The sequence below is a fragment of the Lissotriton vulgaris genome, chromosome 6 (assembly GCF_964263255.1).
Source record: "Lissotriton vulgaris chromosome 6, aLisVul1.2, whole genome shotgun sequence".
Lineage (NCBI taxonomy): Eukaryota > Metazoa > Chordata > Amphibia > Caudata > Salamandridae > Lissotriton > Lissotriton vulgaris.
Window position 1 is genome coordinate 12531279 of NC_141694.1, and position 14439 is coordinate 12545717.

At 51.4% G+C, this 14439-nt stretch overlaps 1 protein-coding gene across 4 annotated transcripts in view; it reads right to left on the minus strand.

Moving 5' to 3' along the window:
* LOC147706699 (cullin-9-like) overlaps window positions 1-14439 on the minus strand; it is a 354395-nt gene that overhangs the window by 257595 nt on the left and 82361 nt on the right. For all 4 annotated transcript variants that reach the window (XM_086925838.1, XM_086925836.1, XM_086925837.1 and 1 more), the window contains exons 5-6: window positions 2415-2550; window positions 912-1102 (exon numbers count right to left, since the gene is read on the minus strand). In XM_086925838.1, the coding sequence (XP_086781964.1) occupies window positions 912-1102; window positions 2415-2550 (327 nt within the window). The remainder of the gene's footprint in view (window positions 1-911; window positions 1103-2414; window positions 2551-14439) is intronic.

A 14439-nucleotide genomic window follows, 5' to 3' on the forward strand; every position in this document is an offset into this window, starting at 1 on the left:
TGTTTATAATTGAAAGGAAATATATTTTTGTATTGTTTTCATTGATATATACTTTATTGATGTTTTGGGTTGCAGCCCAGAGGAAGTCATTGAGCACATACTAGTGCATGACGAAACACGTGTTGGCTGCAATTTCTTGTATAATAAAGAAGATCTGCTTTGAAAGAAAAGAAATGGATATGAAGAAAGGACTATTGAACTGAATTAATGAAATTGGACATATTGGGATTCTGATTTCTATTTGAGATCGCTCAAGGACTATGATTTAATTACCAGCGGAGTATCTTTGGTAACTGACTGTACCAATACAGGATAATTGAATGTTGTTTATTTGTTACATCTTTTTTTACTTCTAGTGAATATTATATGGTGATCAGGGAGGATCCATTTTACCCTTCACTCCCCTCCTCCATGCAATTTGCCCTCACTTACGGCTGCTACATCTACAATTCACTACCCTCATCCATGCCATTTCCTCTCACTCACCTCTTACTGCATCTCCCTTCACTCTCCTCCTCCATGCAATTTACCCTCACTCGCCCACCGCTGCACCTACCCTTCACACTCATCCATGCCATTTCCCCTCAACTACCGGCTGCTGCATCTACCCTTCACTCCCCTCATCCATGCCATTTCCCCTCAACTACCGGCTGCTGCATCTACACTTCACTCCCCTCATCCATGCCATTTCCCCTCACTCACCTCTTACTGCATCTACCCTTCACTACCCTCATCCATGCCATTTCCCCTCACTCACCTCTTACTGCATCTACCCTTCACTACCCTCATCCATGCCATTACCCCTCAACTACACTACACTTCATTCCCCTCATCTATGCCATTTCCCCTCACTCACTTATTGCTGCAGCTACCTTTCTCTCACCTCATGTGTGCCATTTCCTCTCACTCACCTGTGCCTTCTGGCTCTGCTGAATAAGTTGGTTCACTTCCAGCTGTTCCTGAGATTCAAGTTTCTTGATGAAGAAGAGAAGCTCCCACCATTCAGACTGGCTGAGCTTTCCAGAGGCCTCGTTCTGGCTGTCGGTCAGGTACGGCAAGGTGTACAGACCCCCTAGTGGCTTGTAGTAAAACGTCTGAGACACTGAATATTCAAAAAGCAGAAGACAGATTGGGTAAAAATAGGCATTTAAGAGAGGAACGTTTCTATGCCAAAACCTACCAGTGTAGGAACTCAGAGTCGGAGACTACAACTTTTGCTAAGCTTAAGGTAATCAGAAAGTTTGGTGTCAGAGACTGAGGTGAATGACTTGCTAGAATAAAGCAGACTAGGTCTGAAAAATAATAGACATTCAAGTATCAAGTGTACCGTCATCCAATACTCCTCAAAGGGGCTATTCTAACTTAATGGTACCTCATTAACTACTGAAGGATGAAAGGCGTCAGCGACCCATGGTACACAACTCTGACACAATAGTTAACAGACCCACCTACAAATTACTTCACTAAAGACTTCGCCAAAGTGTTAAAAAATCACAAGGCACAAAAATACTATCATGCAAACATACGGCCGCAAGGCGGCAGAAACACACTGTTGTCGCTTTAAAAATGCTATCATGCATACATAAGGCAATAAGGTGGCAGGATCACACTAAGGGGCTGCTTCAAAAATACTATCATGCAAACAGGAGGCATACTATCATGCATATGTAAGGCCATAAAGTGACAGGAACACACTCGTAAACAAAGGACGGATTCTGTAATATTTCCTAAAAAGTGTAACATTTCTACCTGAATATTCATCCAAATGCCAGAATTACGTTTCACTTTTTCCAGTATTGCTGTTAGAGATGGGAGCACTCTGGCTGTGGTCAGTATAGCATATGTGTCACTGCACAAAACCAGTCTAATGACCATTAACTCTGCATAGTAAACATACAGTTGTGTGCAGAGTTATTTTCCCTCAAGTTATTCTCTTATTATTTCTATAATATCATATTTGTTTTACATGTTACACCAACTGCGTTAAAAGTATTTTGCATTGCATCTCACCTCCTAGAAAAACCCGGCTATACCTCCTTACAGCCATCGCCAAAGACACTCACTATAACTGATTTCCATCTTAAGCCAGGCCGCTTCTTTTCTCAACTCGTCTCTTGGTTTGGTACAAAGCTGTTTTCCATCTTAACCACCCTCAACTGGTCATCAATGATAGCCTTCCTTACCGTCTAGCAGAGAACTCATTGACCTGCCAGACATGGGCTGGTAAACTCGCTGAATTTACCAGTGGCAACGACATGACCCCATCACAATGCATCTGACTGCCACATCACAGCCTATGCTTCCAGTCTCAAGGTCCTGGCCTCATATGGTTTCCAGCCTGTTGTACTATGTGGAAGACACTGGACATAACCTACACTGGCAGTTCTTTCTGAACATGCTCCACCCGTGCTCACCTGCTGTCAGCTTTAAGTTTTCTGTCAAATGGGAGGCCTTTTCTTGAGTTTCCTTCTCCGACTGTCCAGATGAGCTGATAATCTCAACCATGTGCCAATGGACCCAGTATGTGCGTCCCAGTGACTGCCAGTACACCTAGAAAGAAGGGAAGTGTGAAGCAAACATTAGCTTGCATACATGTGGCAGGCACTGGGCCAGGAAACCAAGCCATCATTGTCTAGGCATCTGAATGAACATTACAACCACAGGTCGCTCTTTAAAGGGGAGCTTGCTCCTTGGACATTAAATATCAGAATCTCAAAGCAAGCACAGTAGGAGAGAATCAAGTCGATTCTCTTGGAGGGAAAGTAAGCTGTGCATACAAAGCACTGCACACAACAGTACTATGATGTAAACACAAGGGAATCCATAGGTAAGTGGTTTTGAAGAATTTATTTAGCAGCAATCCAATACGTCTGAACAGCACAGCCGGTAGAAGATAACTGCCACAAACAGAACATGGAACATGGAACAGCAGGGAGAGCAGGCACGCTCTATACATTCCATGTATAACATATGAAAGCAAAAACCTGATAAAATCAGTATGTAACACATCTCACCCCATAACACAAAAGGAAATAACAACAAAAAATAAACTAAAAACTAAATTTAAAAAACAACAGAAAAAATGATAACATTAAGTACTGTACCTCTTTGGCACAGAAATGGTTCTATTGTTAATTTTGACCTTGAGGCAACAGACAAACCTTCCTCAGGAACAGGACGATTTCCCAAAGATGTTTTAAAAACAGTGAACTTGGAGTCTTCACAAGACCTGTATTTGACAACTCTTCTTACATTGCAGACCTTACCATCCTGAGTAACCGCACTGTTTTTACACACCTTCAAAACTTTAACAGGAGCACGAAATCTGGAACAACCTATGGCTATAAAAACAGGTTTCTTGATTCTGACAAAATCTCCAACAACAAAATCAGGAAGTTGAGAGCTACCTGCGCATCACACTTGGAAGCTGGATGGATGTGGTAAGGAATCCGGGGACTAAAATGTGTACAAAGTACACATCACTTGCCGTAATTAAACCTGTAGTTCTAGTACTTTGTCAAGACCTCCCTTCCCCCAGTTCCACCGCTCTACAGATACTAGACCAATGCGAATATTCACGCTGGACAACATCATACTGATAATACTTTGCATAGCAAAAACAGAATTTCAACAAGCACTTGCAGATGCAAAAGATATATAGATTAGCCCAACCTTTCTAAACAACCTAAGCTCCAGCAGAATTATCAGTGCTGGATCTGAGAAAGAGGGAAGGCCAGCTTCCACTTCTTCCACACGTTGAGATACTACTGGACTGTTCATTGGATTACTTTGACTATGCCTTAGGGATCTGGTGTTTGGGACCACAACCTCTTGAAGACCTCTGTGACTAGAAGAGATGTCCACAACTAGAGTCTTGCCAAAGATCAAACTTTGAACCTGTACAGACGCATTGGTCTCATCTACTGATGATGTTGATGCAAGTTACATGAGGAATTCCTGAAGTATTGATCTTTGAGACCAGAAGCAGAGAGTAGAGCTAGGTGGCCTAAAGTTTGCCTCTTCTTGAGCATCAGTACAGCCTGCCAGAAGTTCACCAAGCCCCACTGCTGTAACACACACTAGGAGAACAGCTTTCACACACACAAGAGGGCTCGGTAGGAGGTCAGCGGGGATGGTGGCCTACAGGCGGTGGTACATGGGGTGGGCTGTAGTGAGCCCCTGGAATAGCTGGCTTTTAACCATTAGCTTAGGAACTGAGGGACTGCCCAGAATATATCCGAAAAATCAAAAACAAACAAATTTTGTGCAGCTGCATGTTTCGGAGCTTGTTCCAGGTCAGAGCAGTCACACCCGCCTTGTCCCATGTTCAGCGTACTCTCAAGCCCCCCTGACAAGTCAAGGAGAATTGTGGAGTAACCCTTTGAGACTCCAATTCTACAAACGTGTGGTGTCGAGGGAAAGAAGAATTAGATTTTTCTGCACTACAGGCCTGACCTAACTGGATATGGGGTCTCACTGCATGAAGCTCATCAAGTCAGGGCGTGGCTTGGGCGCCGATGGCGATGGTCGCCTGAGAGCTCGGCTCCGGGACTGAGCCCGGGATTATCCTGTAAATCGGAGGCCGTGGGGCACCCTAACCCCCGCAAACTGTTGATCGGATCGACTGGGACCTGCCGGGGCACCTGGCGCAGCCCGAACATGAGGTGATCCGACGGAAAATCGAAGTTTGTGGATCCGCGGAGTGCGACCCAACATGGCGCCCGGACCTCATTGTCCCCTTGGACGGGACCATTAGACTGGAGGAGCATCGCTAGCTACAGCGCACCCTCCACCTTTTCGTCTCCCTGCGATATGAGGGTCTGGGTAACGATCTGATTGGACTCTGGCAACGGGGATCGCGCCTAGAGGATCGGATGCCCTCACTATAGTGGACCTCGGCACACGGACGCCTGGAGGCCCTGGCCGCGGCGCCGACCCCCTAAGCCGCACTTGGCTGCGTCTCCCCGATCGACCCACTCCCATGGGAGGCACTGCCCCTTGGCGCCACAAAGTCACGGTGGTGTTGGTGACCCTCGCTCCGGGTCCTCATCAGCCAAACGGGCCTGCCCGACCTGGCGCCGATTGTCTCCGCCTCCTCCTCAGTGCCCTCCGACGACGTGGTGGTGGCGCGGGCCGAAGCTGTGGAGGCCCAACAGGCCCTGGAGACGGGGATCACCGGCCCTCGGCCCGAAGACCAACAACCGGGAGAGACATAGCCGACGCCCGCACTCGGTGGCGCCTCTGCCTGGGTCCACACAGTGTGATTCCTGCGACATGGGGAAACCAAGGGGAGCCAAGGGGACTACCCCAGCCGCATCAGACTCGGAGACCCCGGACAAAGAGGAACGTGGAGACCCGGAGAGTTCTGGTGGCGCACCATTGCAACAACAATTTGACCGTGTCTTAGAGGCGATTGCGACCACACGCTCGGCCCTCCAGCAGGACATTGCCCAGGTGGCGACGAGTCTGGGCCTCCTTAGAGCGGATCACGGCAAGCTTTCGGATAGGGTCAAGGAAGTGGAGGGCTCGGTGAAAACCTTGGAGCCGGCGCAGCGAACCCTGGCCGCGACAATGAAGGATGCCCTATCCCGGATTACTGCCCTGGAGCAGCGAGCGGAAGATGCGGAAGGCCGTAACAGGCGAAACAACATTCGAGTGGTGGGCCTGCCGGAGAAGATTGAGGATGGCGACATGGTGGCCTACTTGGAAGCCTGGCTCCGAGACACGGTGGCCCCGGAGGGTCTATCCTCCTTCTACACCCTGGAGCGAGCGCATAGAGTCCCAGCGAGGCCACCACAACAGGGCCGTGCCCCGCGACCGGTGGTGGCACGGTTATTGCACTTTCGGGACAGAGACCTCATCCTCAATGCCGCCAGACATAATGGCCCATTCAAGGTGGCGAACAGCCAGGTGAACATCTTCCCGGACTACACCTATGAGACCCAACGCAGGCGGTTCTCATTCTTGGCGGTCAAGCGCGAGCTCCGGAGCGAGGGCATCCAATACTCGCTCCTATTTCCTGCAAGGCTCCGCATAATTGTCGATGACAAGACTCAATTCTTTGATACCCCGGAGGATGTCTGTAACTGGCTTGAACTCTATAGAGCCGGAAAAGATGGCTTTGGCTCCTCATCTCAGCTAGCGGTGGAGCCGGGACAGCGACGGCGGTCCAAGAGGATTCGGAGTCGCCGTGGCCGGTCAGGTGGACCCTCAACTGCGGAGACATCGACGGAGCGGAAGGGAGTGTTGGAGGTGTTATCTGCGCTGTCTGGCTTACGGGACGGTACCATTGAAGAGGAAGCGGACCCTGGTGACGAGGGGGTGCCAACGGACTCGGAGGAGTCGGTGACTGATAGCGTCCACACGCCGGTGATCACACCGAAATCGGTTGAGGACCTTCTGGATGGACAGGGTTGACGGGGTGAGCTGCATCCATTTGGGTGGGGGCCCGAAGCGGGGGTGGCGGGAGCCGACGATTGATCATGACTCCCGGGGAGGTGGGGGTGGGGTGCCATGCTCGTGCCCTGAGGGTTTCTTGTACTGTTTTGGGCTTGCTTTAGTCCTGGTAACCAGAGCATCGAGGGCCCACTGCCAATGCCCAGCCCGCACCTGGCCCTTAAGGCCTTCCTACGGTGGCAACCGCAGGATTAGTCGGGGACAGGGGTTTTTTTGAGGGTATGGTTTGGATGGGAACTAGATGGTGCTATTTGGGTCCTGTTCTGAGGAGGGTGGGCAGGGGTTTGGGTCGAATAGGGGTTGTTGAGTTTTGGTTGGGGAAAATGGCCGCCATCAGTGCTGGGTTGATTGTTGCTCCTTCTTTGTTGGGACCCAGATGGGGAGACTTTGCACGAACAATATGGGACAATGGCTGATATTGCTAATGTGAAATGTATTACTTGGAATGTGCGGGGGCTTCACACCATGTCTAGACGTCACAAAGTCCACGCTTATTTAGTGCGTAGAGGGGTACAAATGGCGCTGCTGCAAGAGACCCATCTGAACAAGGCGGAAGGGGCGGCGCTGCAGCGTAGGTGGAGAGGGCAGGTCTTTTGCACTTCGTACTCCGCGTATGCCAGGGGGGCGCTGATTTGGATTAGAGCTGGGGTTCCCTTCCGGGTCACGAAATCAGTGGTGGATCCGGAGGGGCGCTATGTGGCCATTTCGGGCACTCTGGGGGGGAGGGACCTAAATGTTTGCTGTGTTTACGCACCCAATGTGGACCAGATTACCTTCCTTTCCAGGTTATCGGGCTCGTTGGCCCACTTCTTCTCCGGGCCCCTCCTGCTCGGTGGAGATTTCAATTCAGTAGTGGATGTGGAGACTGACCGCTCGCATCCGCCCCTCCCTGACTCTCCGGTTCGCCGTGTGGCTAAAGGTCGTAGGGACTGGCAGACGCACTGGGGTCTGACGGATATTTGGAGGGCGCAACACCCCGACGCGAGAGACTATTCCTACTTCTCGGGCCTGCACGAGTTACACGTTAGACTGGACGGATTTCTTGGCTCGACTGAACTGGTTTCAGCGGCGGTCCAGTCTGAATATTTGACCAGGACCATCTCAGATCATAACCCCCTCCTGCTGGACCTTCGCTGGTTTCCTGGGGTGCCTGCGGTGCCCACCTGGAAGTTACGTCCCGAGATCCTTGAGGACAGTGTATTCAAAGCGGACCTAGGAGATAAGATCTCGGAATACTTCGCGTCCAACAGGGGCACTGCGAGCTCGAGGGCGCTGGAATGGGACGCTTTTAAGGTGGTGGTGAGGGGTTACTGCATCTCCAAGAAGGTAGGCATGAGGCGAGTTATCCTTGACGACTTAGATACTGCGGATCGGAAACTCCGTGAGTTGGAACTCCGCCGCCCCGGGCGCCCTGAACTCCAGGAGCGCACGGTAGAGGCGAAGGAGGCGGTGGCGGCGGAGGTCGAACGGCTGCGCTGTTTCGATTACAAGGCCTATACGGTTAGGTCCCTCGCAGAGGGGGATAGGTCGAGCGCATTGCTGGCATGGCTAGCTAACCCTACGCGCCAGGCCTCACTGACGACGTCCATGCGCATGGCGGACGGGACCGAAGTGCACACTCAGACTGAGATTCTGAGCTGTTACTTGCACTACTACGAACGTTTGTACCGCAGTCGTTCTGCCAGAGACCCTGACCTGCTCGATGATTATCTACGACCCCTGGAGCTCCCAACAGTGGAGCCTGACGTAGCGAAAGCCCTGGGGTCCGACATTGAACTGGGGGAGATCCGCAGCGCCATTAAAAAGATGGCGAGGAATAAGACCCCGGGCCTAGACTACCTTCCTGTTGAATTTTATGCAGCTTATGTTGATCTCCTAGCACCAAGGTTATTGATAGTGTATAGAGAGGCGAAGAGGCTTGGTCGGCTCCCCGGCTCGATGTGCGAGGCCTTAGTGGTTCCCCTCCTCAAGCCGGGAAGGGACTCGTCCGATCCGGCGTCCTACCGTCCTTTATCAATGCTGACGGTCGACTATAAAATACTGAGCAGCATCTTGGCTTCGAGGTTGCTAGGTCACATGAGCTCCCTGGTACACGAAGACCAGGCTGGATTCATCCCCAAGCGAAACACGACCATGAACATCCGTAGGTTGTTCCGCTTGCTGGGAGAACCGCTCGTGGACGCCCCATGCCCGGTGGTCCTATCGGTAGATTTGGAGAAGGCCTTTGACAGCCTGGAATGGGACTACCTGCGCACTGTGTTACTGCGGTTCGGCCTCGGCGAGGGTTTCATCAGATGGACAACGGTCCTATATGCCTCGGCATCGGCCAGGGTTCGGGCAGGCCCGCTGGTTTCCTCACAATACCCGGTGGAGAGAGGCACGAGACAGGGTTGTTCGTTATCCCCGCTTCTCTTTGCGTTGGCGGTGGAGCCACTGGCGCTGCTACTCCGGTCGGGAGCCCATTATAATGGCCTGTGGACACCTTCGGGCCCACACTACATTTCGCTGTACGCCGATGACCTGTTGCTCTTCCTTGAGGACCCGGTTGCTGCCCTGCAGGGGGCTGCGACGGCGCTCACGGCGTTTGGGGAGGTCTCGGGCCTTCGGGTGAACTGGGCTAAGACCTGTCTTTTCCCGGTTCGCAGAGGCACACCTAGCCCTGTTATCAGTAGAGAGATTAGATGGGAACCTGACTGCTTTAAATACCTGGGGGTGTACGTCTACCATGAACCATCTGACCTCCTGGATGGGAACATTGCTTGCAGCACTCGAGCGCTACGGGGTAATATGGACTTCTGGGCTACGCTACCGCTCTCGGTGGCAGGGCGGATCGCTTTGCTCAAAATGGTGGCGCTCCCCCGGTTGCTGTATTATTTCCGAGCGCTACCGATCTGGGTCCCGCCGGCCACATTTAGACTATTACGGTCGATGATGGTCGGATTCCTCTGGGGCTCGGGCCGCCGAAGAGTGGCCCTCAAGACCCTGATGAGGCCGAAAGCCGAGGGTGGGCTTGCGGTGCCGGACTTTGAAAAGTACTACTTGGCGGCGCAACTACAGACCCTCACCCAGGAGATCGCCAGGGAATTCCGGGGCCCGGAGGACAGGAGAGGCACGGGGATGGCCAGACATGTTCTCTCCTTCATAGCGCTGCGACAGCGTTTGGCCTTACAGGACTTGTCGCTGGAGGAGAAGACCATTCGCCTGTGTTGGAACCGAGTCCACGCCCGGGGCCAATTGCGAATACCGTATGCGCCCGAAATACCTTTGGGTATGCTGACGGCCTTGCCCCATGGCGGTGATTGGTCACAGTTAGCGGACTGGGAGGACGCGGGCCTACAATTGGTAGGGGACCTCTACGAGGACGGGGCGCTTTTGCCCTTTCAGGAGCTCATTGACCGCTTCGAGTTTCCTCGCGGCGACTTTCTATTGCACTCGGCCCTGGTCCGAGCGATCCAGGCGCACTGGAAGCACGGGCAAGAGGAACCCCCTACGTCTCCGGTGTGCCAATACGTCATGATGTCTGCGGGTATGGTGAAGGCGGTCACTTGCCTCTACGGTAGACTGATCAATGAGGGGCTGGCCCCCCTCACTACCTTAAGAACCCGTTGGGAGGAGGACATAGGTAAGGAGATCCCGGAGACGACCTGGTCCCAACTCGTGCGGCGAGCCTGGAAGGGCACGCGCCACGCCCGCTTTCAATTGGTCCACTACTACGTACTCCATAGGGCATATCTGACCCCGGCGAAAATCCAACAGTATTTTGCTACGGGCTCTGCGGACTGCCCCAGGTGCCAGGCGCCGGAGGCAGACCTCCTCCACATGTTGTGGTCCTGCCCAGGATTGTCCTCCTACTGGACGGAAGTGGGGAAGACCCTGGAGGAGGTGACAGGGAGATCCTTATCGGTTGATGCGGCAGTGGGACTCCTACACTGGTTTCCACATACCCCCAAAAACAAAATTACTAGTAAATTCATTGATTTGGGGCTTCTCCTTGCTAAACGAGAGGTGACCAGGAACTGGAAGGCACGGGCTGGTCCGACGGGGGGCCGATGGCACAGCGAACTCTTGAAATGGGCAGCGGGAGAAAGCACGCTGAGGTACCAGTTAGCTAGGAGACAGCATAACGAGAAGGCGCAGGAGGCAGCGCTGGAATGGGAGACATTAGTGCAGGCCCTCAGGGATTATTGCGCCCCCAGCGACTCCGAAAGTGAGGAAGCAGCTCGCCCCGAGTCCCGATAGGCGATTACACTTTACAGATCTGTTACTTTCCTCATGGGTCCTCTCACAGATCCTATTGCGGTTGTTGCCGTGCACTGATGGCGGGGTTGGGCAGGGGTTAATTCGGTTTATAGTGTTTTGAGGGAGGGGTTTTCTTTTGGTTTTGTAGGCTTGTTTAGGAAAGCAGATGACGGACAGTGGATCATCCGGACCAGCTTCGACTTCCTGTTGAGCCCCCATTGGATTTCGCCGCCCGACCATTGGGTTGTGGGCTGAATGGCTGTGTAAGGGTACATACTGCTGGGGGACGGAGGGTTGCATTTCACTGATTTTGTTTGATCTATAATGCTGGTCAAATATGTAACAATTTACTAATTCCTGCAATAAAAATATATTTAAAAAAAAAAAAAAATGAAGCTCATCAAGTCAGAGAGGAATAGACAAATGCCAACCATCAAGAGGGGAAGGTCAAAGACCCCTTACGTAACCACTTCTGTGAAATTTGGGATTCTGCAGAAGAGGAGGATGAAGATCTGGGGGTGAGAGGGGCAAAAAAGATAAAGAAAACATGGTACATACACCCTGTTTCGAAGGACGACCCACTTAAGTGAAGACTTACTCACCTGCCCCTTGATACAAATAATGCAAGTGACGGGACACATATGCTACTCGCTCAGACAAAAGTGAGCTGGGGAGGTCAAGAGCTGTGGGAGGGCAGCAAGATAAGTAAGCCTAAGAGCAGCAGGATGAAGAGAGATACATCCGGGGGAGGATGGGGTGACAAAAAACACAAAAATGATGGGGATGCTTTGACGAGAGAAAAGTAATGGAAAAAATAACCAAATGGACAACGCCAAAGAAAATAAAAAGTGGAGAACAAGGAAAAGTAGGCCCCTGCTTCGAGAACAGAGTAAGCAATCCAGGGTAAGAAAGAAACACAGAGGAACAGAGGCAAAAAACACAGACACATGAAGAAAATTCTGTGCGCCCAATGAGACCAGAAAAGCAAAGAAAGACATGTAAGATCACTCCGAGCTATTAAAATACACATATTCCACCATGAACCACACGTCGCTGAACCAGGGTCATGTCTCCAGGGAGTAAGCAGTAACACACAAGCGCACTGAAAAATCAAAGTGGGAACACAGGGAGTTTGGCAATGAGAAGGAAGGAGAGAAGAAAGGATGCCCCTCTTAGGAATACCGCCTTGAATCAAGGGGACTAGAAATGGGAACATACATCCCCCGTGGAGTGAATCGATTGTTACCCAGGGCGAGGTTGATCATTCCTCCTGAACTGGCCAATGGATATCAGCTTAGAAGAAAACAAATTATTTAAAACAACACTATTGGAATCAACACCTTTCAAATGCAACAATAAGGTCATTCTCCACCCCACAGGGACAAAACACACTGTTCAAGAGTGGGCTCCTAAAAGCTGCTGGAAATCTGCCTAGTCCAGGCTACCGTTCCACAAACCTCTAGACCACTCGCCTGGTACATGGACATGAGCAGAAATTCTTAGGGTACACAGAGCTTCCCTGACAAATCAGCTGTGGTTTTACAGATATCCAAGAAACTAAAGTTCTTTATATGTACCACCCTTAACAACATGCCTACCAAACCATCTGAGAGGATCCTTCAGCCCACACCAACCACAAGAGCATTAAATGTGTTACAGAACTTCTCTGAAAGAAAGAGACTGAGCCACAGGCACACAAGAAAAGCTGCACTCACTATCTCCACATCCATTTCCTAACAAGCCTCCTCCAGGATACAGTCAAGTCAAGTTTAAATTTGTATAGCGCACTACTCACCCAGAGGGTCTCAAGGCGCTTGAGGGAGGGAGGGAGCTTTACTTATCAAATATCCAAGTTTTTAGTTGTTTTCTGAAGGAGAGGTGATTCTGTGTGAGGCGGAGGTGGGTTGGGAGGGAATTCCAGGTCTTGGCCGCTAAGTAGGAGAAGGATCTTCCTCCCATTGTGGATCTTTGGATGCGTGGAATTGCGGCGAGGGCTTGATTGGACGATCGAAGTTGGCGGGTGGGGGTGTAGAAGGACAGGCGCGTGTTGAGGTATTCAGGTCCCAGGTCGTAGAGGGCTTTGTGTGCGTGGGTGAGGAGGCGGAACGTTATTCTCTTGTTGACGGGGAGCCAGTGGAGGTCTTTCAGGTGTCCGGAAATGTGAGCTTGGCGCGGGATGTCTAGGATGAGTCTGGCTGAGGCGTTTTGGATGCGTTGGAGTTTTTTCTGTAGTTTGGTTGTGGTGCCGGCGTAAAGGGTGTTTCCGTAGTCTAGTCGGCTTGTGACCAGTGCATGGGTGACCGTCTTTCTAGTTTCGGTGGGGATCCAACAAAAGATTTTGTTGAGCATACGTAGGATGTTGAAGCATGATGATGAGACGGCGTTGACTTGTTTGGTCATCGAGAGGGAGGAGTTCAGGATGAAGCCCAGGTTACGTGCGTGGTCCATCGGTTTGGGTGCGCTGCCCAGGGCCGGTGGCCACCATGAGTCATCCCAGGCGGAGGGGGATGATCCTAAGATGAGGACTTCCGTTTTGTCAGAGTTAAGTTTTAAACGGCTGTTCTTCATCCACTCGGCTACTTCTTTCATCCCTTCGTGTAGGTTGGTTTTGGCGGTGTTTGGGTCTTTGGTGAGGGATAGGATCAGCTGAGTGTCGTCTGCGTAGGAGATAATGTTGAGGTTGTGTTGGCGCGCAATGGATGCGAGGGGACTCATGTATACGTTGAAGAGGGTGGGACTGAGTGAAGATCCTTGGGGTACGCCGCAGATGACTTCGGTGGCCTCTGATCTAAAAGGGGGGAGGCGGACTCTCTGGGTTCTTCCGGCGAGGAACGAGATTATTCAGTCCAATGCTTTTCCTTGTATTCCGACGTTGCTGAGGCGTTGTATAAGGGTGTTATAACAGACTGTGTCGAAGGCTGCGGAGAGGTCGAGTAGGATGAGGGCAGCAGTTTCTCCGTTGTCCAGTAGAGTTCGAATGTTGTCTGTTGCAGCGATGAGGGCGGTCTCGGTGCTGTGTTTGGCTCGGAAGCCGGACTGTGAAGGGTCGAGGGATTTGTTGGATTCGAGGAAGGCGGCGAGTTGACTGTTGACGGCTTTCTCAATGACTTTGGCAGGGAATGGGAGGAGCGAAATGGGGCGGTAGTTCTTAAGTTCAGTGGGGTCTGCTGTAGGTTTCTTCAAGAGGGCGCTGAGTTCAGCGTGTTTCCAGCTTTCCGGGAAGGTGGCGGAGCTGAGGGAGCAGTTGATGACGTCTCGAAGATGGGGAGCGATAATGGTGTCTGCTTTGCTGAAAATGTGGTGGGGACATGGGTCGGTTGGCGATCCTGAGTGAATGGTGTTCATCAGGCGGATGGTGTCTTCAGTGGTGATTGGGTTCCAGGCGTAAAGGTTGTTGGAGGGGGGTTTTAGTTCGGAGGTAAGTGAGGTGGGCTGGTCTCCAAAGCTGTTATGTATGTCAGCGATTTTGTTGTGGAAGAATGAGGCTAGAGAATCGCAGAGGTCTTGGGATGGAGTGATGTTGTTGGTGCCGGCGGTGGGGTTAGTAAACTCTTTGACGATGTTGAATAGTTCTTTGCTGTTGTGGGCGTTGTTGTCGAGTCGATCCTTGAATGCTGATTTCTTGGTGGATCGGATCAGTTGGTGGTGTTTGCGGGTGGCGTTCTTGAAGGTGGCCAGGTTGTCAGTGGTTGGGTTTTTTTGACAGGCTTTCTCGAGGGTGCGACAGATCTTCTTTGATTTCTT